Source organism: Lagenorhynchus albirostris, chromosome 4, assembly GCF_949774975.1.
Source record: "Lagenorhynchus albirostris chromosome 4, mLagAlb1.1, whole genome shotgun sequence".
Lineage (NCBI taxonomy): Eukaryota > Metazoa > Chordata > Mammalia > Artiodactyla > Delphinidae > Lagenorhynchus > Lagenorhynchus albirostris.
Window position 1 is genome coordinate 111,436,518 of NC_083098.1, and position 9,434 is coordinate 111,445,951.

The following is a 9,434-nucleotide window of genomic DNA, read 5'->3' on the forward strand; positions in this document are numbered from 1 at the left end:
GTGAAATCCCCCTGAAGGGTACCATCAGTGACTCCCGGACAGTTTCCCAAACCTCTGACTCCTAGCCGTTCACTTCTAGGCGACCGAGACCAAAAGACTGGAGAACTCCGGTCGGGAGGCCCCCTCCGCAAGTTGGGGGATCCCGGGGTGGTGCTTTCTGTCTACCCGTCAACCCCCCTTACCTCCAGGACAAAATACCTCCCCTCTCTCCCCCTCCGTCGCCCTCCTGGAGATTGGTGAATTCCCACCAAAATAAATCGTTCCGGGTAATCGGTTTTCATAGCACATTCATTCTATTAAAGAGGACTGTTTGGGGCTCGCTAATTGCCGGGGGATCCCACTGAGCTGCACATTTTAAAAATGCACGCGGGATTCCTGGGTCGAGGCCACAAAATGCATTGGGAAAGGGGGGGAGGGGACGTAAACAAAAACCCGACGGAGGTGACAACGAATGCCGAAGTGAGGGACCAGCCTGCAGGCTCTTCGAATCCGTGAGCAATACCCAGATAGTGACGGAGGTCTTTACAATGGGGTCCCTCTCAAAACAAATCTCTGTCCACGAGGCGGGAGTCTTAAAACACCACCCTCCCTCTGCAGCCACGCAGTCCCATAAAATAGGCATTTTGGGGGAAAAAAAGAACACCACCACCAGTTGCCCAGAGAGTGGCCGCAGGACACACCCTCTTTCGGAACCGAAATGCTGAGCTGATCTGTTCGGGGCATGGAGAGAGCTTTAAGATGCCCCGGAATGAGGGAAGTAGGAGCCAGGCGGGAGAGGTGGGGAGGGGAGCGAAGCGCGCGAGGACGGAAGCCTAGCGCCAGTCCCGGAGCTTTATCTGCTGCGGGCCAGCCCTGCCCTTGCCAGGCATGAATTACAGCCCGGCTTTCTTGGCTGCAGCGGCCACGCGGAGAAATGCCGGGAGTAGAAGCGCCTGGGGGTTAGTGCTGGCGGCGAGATAACAGGCGCAGCCCCCGGCCCTGTCAGCTCTCGGAACCCGCCAACCGGGAAATCCGAAAAGGCCCAGACGAAAATCAATGCAGAGAAGGCTCCCTCTCACTGCCCCAAACTTGTGCCTTTCCTCCCGCGGGAACAACGCGCCCCGGGAGACAGATGGATATTTTGGGTTTTTTTCTCTAAGTCCCTTCTCTGAGACCGTGGGTATCTTTTTCTCGCAGCCCAGTGGCGGATCGGTGGAAGAACCCCGCGCGATTCTGAGCACGGACTCCACGTGGAATCCACTCTGAACCCCTTTCCCTCTGCAGACACTCTGCTCGCCTTGCACGGGTGCTGCGGTCAACCCGCCGCGCCGAGCCAGAACAGACACTAACCCAGACCGAACCTAAAAAGATGCCGTGGGGTTCGGGACGGGTTCGCGAAGCAGAGGGGCGGGCGGCAGGGCCGGGGGCTGCGGGCGCAGGCGGTTTGCTCCCAGGAGGCGGGGGCGCGACTTCAAGGGCCCCTGCGCCGGCTGCTGCCTTTGATCGGGCCGCCGCTGGCGCCTAAAAACAACATCCTCGTCTGCCTATTAGGCGCGCTGAGGGATCGTGACAGATTGTTTATCCCCGCAATTAGCGATGCGGCCCTTCTCCCGTCGCCCGGCCGCCCGGTCCCCGGCCCGCGGCCTGGCCTTGCTGCGCCCGCCGGACACAGCCCTGAGCCCCCTCTGCGCCGCGCGCCTGCACTCTCGGGGTTCGAGCCCCAGCTCCGCCCTAAAGCAGGGGTTCTTATCTGGAGGACTCCAAGTGGGTACAGAGCCTTTGAAGTTGCTTTTGCTGATGCGCATTTTCTAGTTAGAAAGTTCTTAGTTATATTAGATTTTCAAAGTGATCTGGGAGCCAAACATTTTGCTATATGGGAGACGAGGGCGGAACACAGCAGGTCCCAACCGAAAGTCACACTGCTCGCTTTTAAAATGTTGACCCATACAGCCTAGGGGCCTCGGTTTCCTCTCCCTCTTTCAACCGAGTGCAGAGTGAGATTCTGGCTCGCCCGTTCCAGGGAGAGTTTAATTGGAAAGGCGGGCAATAGAAGTCGGCCATCCAGTCTGGGCTGCTAGCAAGGTGCTTGGCCTACAGCCTTGCTGAGTGTCAGGTCGCTCATCTCTGGCCTTCTATCCTTTGCACCCTCGGGCAAACCTCCAGGGTCTAGGTTTCCCTGCCTGGAGGAAGGACTCTCTATTCTCCGTGCCCCCCAGAGGTACGGTGCCTTTAGAGAGGCCGCGTCCGTGCGCCGCTCCTCCAACTGGGCCGGACGCGAGCTGGAGGCCCCAGACCCTGCCCAATGCTTGTGCTGCAGTTTCGGGAGCGCAAGAAGTCTGGAGAGGCTGCGTAAATTTCACAGACGAGAGTATTCCCGAACCCGCCCAAGGCCTTAACGTCGTGGAGCCTGCGGACAGATGGGAGGCTGCCAATGGCTCCGGCGTCCGCAGCCCGACCCCTCCTGCCAGACCCCGGACGCCGTCCGGGTAATAAAGTTCCCTCTCTAGTAATTCATTTTCCTTAATCTGGATGCCCCTAATCTACAGCTTTTATTGCGCCCAGTTAAAAGGCGAGGGAATTCGCTGTCCCTCCGCGCTCGGATAATTACCCCGAAATGGCCACGGCAGCCCCTTGTGTTTCCTGGAGATTAGAACCCCGCAGCCATCAATGGCCGGTCCCGGTGAGCCGCCAATCACTGCCGCCAGCTCCCCGGGAGCCGCCGGCCTGGGCCCCGGGATAAGAAGCCATAAAAAAGAGGTTCAGAAAACCGCCGAGCCCCGACCCGAGTTTGTGTACATCCTCCGTCTCCCCACACCCCCAACTCATTTTCCTGTATTTTTTAACAGCAAAAATAAAATCACGTTTCCTCCGAAATTGGCAAAATAAAAAATCTCAAGCCCAGCACCAAGGATCCGTCCCAGGAGCAGTCCTCTTTTCTTGGCCGTCTCTCCCAAATGCGCCTCCCCCTACCCCCAACACACACACACACACACACACACACACACACACACACACACACACAAGATCAGCGATCCAGAGATAGGGACTGTTATTGTTTTTGCGGACACGCTGATCGAGGTTACGTTAAGGCCAGATCAGTGTTTTGTTGATGTTTCTGTTGGTTTTATATTCAATAAGTTCTATATCAAAAGGATCGGCTTCGTCCCCGAGCCGGTCGTCGGTATAGGTGCTGTAATCCTCCTGAAAGTTCACAGCTGGAAAGTACGCATCGGGTATGAAACTCGATTATCCATTCCAGATAACACAATGTACTCTTATTGTTAACATCCATAGCAGCACGGGAGCGTGGCTTCTGGGGCAAACTTCAGTCCAGCGCTTAGGAGACAAAGGCCCACTTTTACGCAGAGGTAAAGTTTTGAAGATTGGAACCGAAGAAAATGAATGCTTAAAGAAGAAATTAATGTTATGTCTTTCTACTATAATAAATAACCCTGCAGATTTTTTAAACTATAAAAAGAATATATAAGAAATGGCTTCAACACAAATTATCGTGGTAGAGAAGAGGGGAGGCAGATATTGGAGGAGGACTATCCTCCACTATCCACTGGGTAGAAACAGACACAGCAACTGACTGAACGGAAAGGTAAGGGGAGAGGTAGGAGAGAGAAACAGGAAAGGAGTAGAGAAAAAAGGGAGGAATTGGGAAAGAGGGGCGATAAAGGAAGGGGAGGAGAGGGAAGAGCAGAAGAGAAGGACTGAGAACAAGGGAAAGTCCCCCAGGAACACAGTAAAATAGAGACCCAGGAGGAACCACACAGGGACAGGCGGCGCGGGCTTTAGCGCAGAGGAACGTTTCTCGAGCGCCCCCTCCCCTCCTCTGCCCTCCCGGGGCCGGACCCAGCCCTGCGCGCCCCGAGGCCCAGCGCGCCTCCGATCGAGTCCGCCGGAGCGGGGCCCAATGGATCGCGCCGGGACCGCCCCCTCGCGCTCTGATTGGCTGCCGCCGCACTGGCCTCGCCTTATTAACAAGTTCTCTGGGGAGCTGCGGCCCGACCCGGAGCCGGCTGGTGCGCCCGGGAACTCGGCCTGCGCGGCGGCGCCAGCGGATAAGCAGGCCCGGAGCGCCGGAGCTGGTCTTCTGGGGAGGGGCGGGAGGCGCGCGCGGGAGGGCCCGCCCGGCCAGGGCCCCGGGCAATCCCAGAGGCCGGCCGCGCTCCCAGCCCGCCCGAAGCTCATGCCCGGCGGCTGGCCGGAGCTGAGGCTGGAGGGGGGGCCCGGCTCTGCATGGCCCCGGCTGCTGACATGACTTCTTTGCCACTCGGTGTCAAAGTGGAGGACTCCGCCTTCGGCAACCCGGCGGGGGGCGGCGGGGGCCAGACCCCCAGCACCACCACGGCCACGGCGGCCGCCATGGGCGCAGACGAGGAGGGGGCCAAGCCCAAAGTGTCCCCTTCGCTTCTGCCCTTCAGCGTGGAGGCGCTCATGGCCGATCACAGGAAGCCTGGGGCCAAAGACAGCGTCCTGGCGGCCTCCGAGAGCGCACAGGCGCCGGGCGGCTCCGCGCAGCCTCTGGGCTCTCGGCCCGGGTCGTTGGGCGCCCCGGATGCGCCGTCCTCGCCTCGGCCGCTCGGCCATTTCTCGGTGGGAGGACTCCTCAAGCTACCAGAAGATGCGCTCGTCAAAGCCGAGAGCCCCGAGAAGCCCGAGAGGACCCCGTGGTTGCAGAACCCCCGCTTCTCCCCGCCCCCGGCCAGTGAGTAGCCAGAACCCAGGCGGCGGGGGAGGGGGCCAGCAGGGGTGCGGGACCCGAGGGCGCCAGGCCGCGCGCCGGCGCCTGCTTGTCTCGGGCGTCTGCGTACCTGCAGCCCGGTACCCGGGGCCCGTGCAGCAGATGGGTTGGCGGGGAGGCCGGCGGTTGATGCCTCACCCCACTCCCACCCAGGAAGAGGGTTGAGGCCTGGCTGAGGCCCAGCAGTCGGTCCACTTTCGCGGGCTCCTCGCCTTGGCTAGGCGACGCTGCGCATAGGAGTTCACTTGTAGGACACGGGTGTCTGGGCACCCTCTCCTCCTGCCCCTCCCACCCCCCAAACGACCCCAGGAGTCCCGCCTGGCTCCTCTTTCAGACCCTAAGCCCTGTTACTTCGCCGTTCCGGCAACGGGTGGGTTCTAGGGGTGCGGACACCTTTCCAGTGCTCAGAGTTTCACTTTCTCATAGTTGAAGCCTGGTGCGCCCCCTCCCCTTTTCCAACCCCTCCCCCAAAGTATTTCTTTGCCCAAAGTATTTCCTAATCTCTTGCAAAATCCCCCCCCCCCCCACCTTCGTGTTTCAGGTAGACACTTGGTGCTCTGGGTGGATGGATCATTTAGGGGGAGGGGGCGCTCAGGTTCCAGTGGAGGGGGCGGGGCACCAAGTCAGTTAGTGGGAGGCACCCCCTCCAACATGGTAGGGAGCTCCCAAATGTCTCGGACTGGGTCATGGAAGCTGACTCCAGCCGCTAAAGACGCCTCCGGGGTCGTTCCAAGGCCTCCGGGCCCCCTGGCTTCTCTGCGCAGCGAACACACTCGGAGATATTTCAGGAGCACGGGAAATTCCCAAGTTTTCCTCGTTTCCTCTGATTATTTTGCGCGGCATAATAGCAACCCGAATTCAATGGCGTGATGCTGAGGAATGATTTTTATCTGGGGATTAAACGTCTTTGAAAGGCCAGCCCCTCCCTGGGCCTAACGGCCGGAGAAGGTGGCCCAGCGCTGGGCTGTTACTACCGAAGGGAGTGACGTTTCCCTCGGCGCCCGCCCCTCGGGTGGCCCGGCGGAAAGCGAGTCAGGGGCCAACTGCTTCCCGGACTCTCAACGGTCTCGACCAGGGAAGAAGCAGGGATGTTAACACGAGATTTCGTTTGACTCACATCCTGGTGGCCTGAGAGCCCAAAGGATCTTTTTTTTTTTTTAAGCGTGCAAAAAACATTGCATAATTAGGCAAAACCCGCCTGGTGAAACATTCTCGATTTGAATTAATTGCTCCCCCGAGAGCAGCTGCTGCATAGGCAAAGCGTCCTTTCCAAGACTTGAGGATTCTTTTAGGGCCTGGGTCCCGACCCAAAGTCGACGCGGGATCTCTGTTGTCCTGGGAATAATTTTGGTCCCTGTTTTAACTGGCCGCAGCTGCTGGGTGTGGCAGGGGTTGACTGGCCCCGCAGACCCTGTCCTGGACCTGCATGAGCCCTCTGAGGTGGTGCTCGCTCACAGCCCATCCTTGAGGTATATTTTGAAGCCGTAAGAAAAAGACACCTCGGCACCAGCAGTGTTGATCTCTGCGGACTGAGGCACACCCCCCCACACACATTTGAAAGTGACCAGAGGCCAAGGCACTGGGGATGGGAGAGGCGCAGGAGACAATTGAGACAATCAGAAGAAGCAGCCCCGTTAAGATGAAGCACCTCCTCAAACCATGGCACTTTTTATATTTGAGATTTGGCCGTGGTGCGACATTCGTGACATCCGGGGTCGCTCCACCTCCAGTCAGCAGGGACCGAGCTTAGAACCCTGTAGGAACGCATTGTTCCAAGGGAAAGAGTGGAAATCAGAGATCTGGATTCCAGGCCACAGAACGGCCTAGCCCAGCGCTGACCACTTAGTGGGCACAGGTAAATGTTTGGCCAACGCCTAAAACTAAACGTGATCCCGGGCTGGGTGCAGGGCCTCTTTCCGTGCGTTTCACCGTTCTAACATCCGCCGTCCTAATGTGCGTGGCGTGGCGGTGGAGAAGGCCCCACTGAGAAAGGCCTTCTTAAGCGGCCATCTAGCTTTAAGGGCTGTCCCGCCTCTCCCCAGTTATTTCGGGCCTTGAACATGGGCTCGTGTCACCTGGAATCTTAGTTTCCTCATTTGCAAAAGGTAGACAAGAACATCTACCCTGAGGGGCTGCGGTGGGAATTGGAGAAAATATTTTCCAAGCGCTTCTCATGGTGCCTGGCGCTGAGGTGCTCCACGCAAATGAAGAGCGGGTGTTGTAATTTAATATTATTCCCATTTATGGGCCGATGACTCTCCCGCGCGGGTGTCTTAACCTCCTGCGTTTCTCTCTCTCGGCCCCCTAGGGCGGCTGAGCCCCCCGGCCTGCACCCTGCGCAAGCACAAGACCAACCGCAAGCCGCGGACCCCCTTCACCACAGCCCAGCTGCTGGCGCTGGAGCGCAAGTTCCGCCAGAAGCAGTACCTGTCCATCGCCGAGCGCGCCGAGTTCTCCAGCTCGCTCAGCCTCACGGAGACGCAGGTGAAGATCTGGTTTCAGAACCGCCGCGCCAAGGCCAAGAGACTGCAGGAGGCAGAGCTGGAGAAGCTGAAGATGGCCGCCAAACCCATGCTGCCCCCCGCAGCCTTCGGTCTGTCCTTCCCCCTCGGCGGCCCCGCGGCCGTAGCGGCCGCCGCGGGCGCCTCGCTCTACGGTGCCTCCAGCCCCTTCCAGCGCGCCGCGCTGCCCGTGGCGCCCGTGGGACTCTACACAGCCCACGTAGGCTACAGCATGTACCACCTGACATAGAGGGCCCAGGGTCGCCTACCTGTGGTGCCAGCCGATCTCTCCAGCAAGCAGCAGGAGCCTTCCCCCAAGGCGCTCCCCTGCTCGGCCCCGCCTGGCTCCTTCCCTTTAACCCCTACACTGCTCTGGTTTCTCCTCTCGGTTGACCCCTGAGTTCACTCTCTGAAGTCTGATCCCTTCCCCCAAAGCGGCTAGAAGGGTCCCATAACGCTCTTCTAGAAGCCAGATCTACCCCCTCGAGTTATAGATGGGGGAACCGAGGCCAGAGAGGCTGAGAAATGTATCCACAGTCCCCAGCAGAGTTAGTGGTTGCACCAGAACTAGAGGCCGTGCCTCCTGCCCCAGGCAGGAAAAAGCACAGAGAAATTCATGTCTGAAGATGTCGGAAACGAGAACAGTGGGAGAGAAAGAGAACTTAACAGGGGAGACGGATCCCAGGTCCTTCCACTGCAAAACTTAAGAGAACTTCAACAGCGAAACATTTGCTTTTGGGGGGAGGGATACACAGATGTGTGACAAAGGTAGGTTGAAAGGACCTCTCTCTTACCAGTACCAGAAAGAAATTGTAAAATAAAAATTAAAAATTCTGTTTCTATTTAACAGTACATTTGGGTGGCTCTCACGATTCCCTTTGGAAGGGATTGCTGTAATATACTGTATATTTGAAATTTTATTATCATTTATATTATAGCTATATTTGTTAAATAAATTAATTTTAAGCTACAAGAAATTATCTCCTTATTGATTTAGTCTTCTAATTTTACTTCTTGCCATCTCTTCACATGTACAGTTGCTTTCAGTTTGATGGTAGTTGGACGCCAGCAACTTTTCAAAGGTGACGACAGGATATTCAGGGACAGAGGGGGGGTGTCTTTTTGAACACACAGGACCGATCTGCGTTAGCAAAGTCAAGTGGAGAATTGAAGCAATTACCTAGGATAATTAGGCTCAATTTTCCAATTCACTTTAAGCTGAAATCGACACTTGCTCAGGCGACCCATAACCGACTCTTTCTTTTTTCTCCCCTTTTAACCTGTCTATGAAAACAAAGCGAATCACCCAAATGGTTTGATGACTGCAGACAGCTAATCCAGACAATTCCCACCCCCGCAAACCTGTTTTTCCCACAGGAGGCCAAGTGGGGGGTGGGGAGGCATTGCTTTGCTTCTCTAAATCACCGCGCCGGTGTAGACGCGGTTTGCGGAACTAATTTTTGAGCTCCCAGAATGTGAGCGCCTTCACACTTCCTATGACGACCCTTAAAAAAAAAAATCTTTACCGAAAACCCAGGGCGACCATATACTTCCCGCCTTGGTGTGTCCTTTGCATGAGCCCTGCCTACAAACTTGGTTTTTCTTTTATATATAGTAGGTTATATTCAGGCTACCAGGAGAAGATATTTGAACGAGCGCCAAGTTTAGCCTTCTGGGGGCAATTCTGTGAGGATGTTGAAGGCAGAAAATGACCTCCAGCAAATAAAGCTTACTATGTTCCAGGCCCCGCTCTGTTCTCTTTCGAGTTGGGGGCCCTGGCTTAATTCTCACCAGATCTGCGCCCCTCCCCCTCCCCCTCTGTCCGGCAGTGGCGGCGCCTCCAAACTCCACGCTGGGCAGCCCCCTGGCAGCCTTTGCTCGAGCCTTTGCGACGGGAAGCCAACACACCAAGGGTTGTCAGAACTCGAAGTTACCTGTCGTTGGACTCGGGGAGGGTGGACGTCTCCATGGATAGAGACCGTCTCACGATGTGGAAACCGAGTCTATGGCGCACTGCGCGGCTTCTAGCCCTAGGGGAGGTCAGCCTCGAATTCCAAGAGAGCGCAGGGTTGCGCGCACGCGCCCCAGGTGGGCTCTCGGCTAGTGCCGGGCAAGTTCCGGGGTACCGTGGGTCTCGGATGCTGCAGTCTAGGTAGCTCTGGCAAAGGCTCTGTCCCCGCGGCTGGCGCTGCAGCCTGAACTTG

At 57.2% G+C, this 9,434-nt stretch overlaps 1 protein-coding gene across 1 annotated transcript; it reads left to right on the top strand.

The window, feature by feature from the left end:
• The first annotated feature begins 4,001 nt into the window (after positions 1-4,001).
• On the top strand, positions 4,002-8,210 carry MSX1 (msh homeobox 1). The gene is made up of 2 exons (XM_060147359.1): positions 4,002-4,693; positions 7,038-8,210. The coding sequence occupies exons 1-2, from the start codon at positions 4,225-4,227 to the stop codon at positions 7,478-7,480; spliced, it is 912 nt and encodes a 303-aa protein (XP_060003342.1). The 5' UTR covers positions 4,002-4,224; the 3' UTR covers positions 7,481-8,210.
• The last annotated feature ends 1,224 nt before the right edge of the window (positions 8,211-9,434 follow it).

What these genes read in the sequence shown, in the direction of transcription:
- MSX1 (XM_060147359.1), top strand. Translation starts at nt 4,225, where the DNA reads ATGGCCCCGGCTGCTGACATGACTTCTTTGCCACTCGGTGTCAAAGTG. An exon ending in CTTCTCCCCGCCCCCGGCCA is followed by an intron (nt 4,694 to 7,037) that starts GTGAGTAGCCAG and finishes TCGGCCCCCTAG; the next exon opens with GGCGGCTGAGCCCCCCGGCC.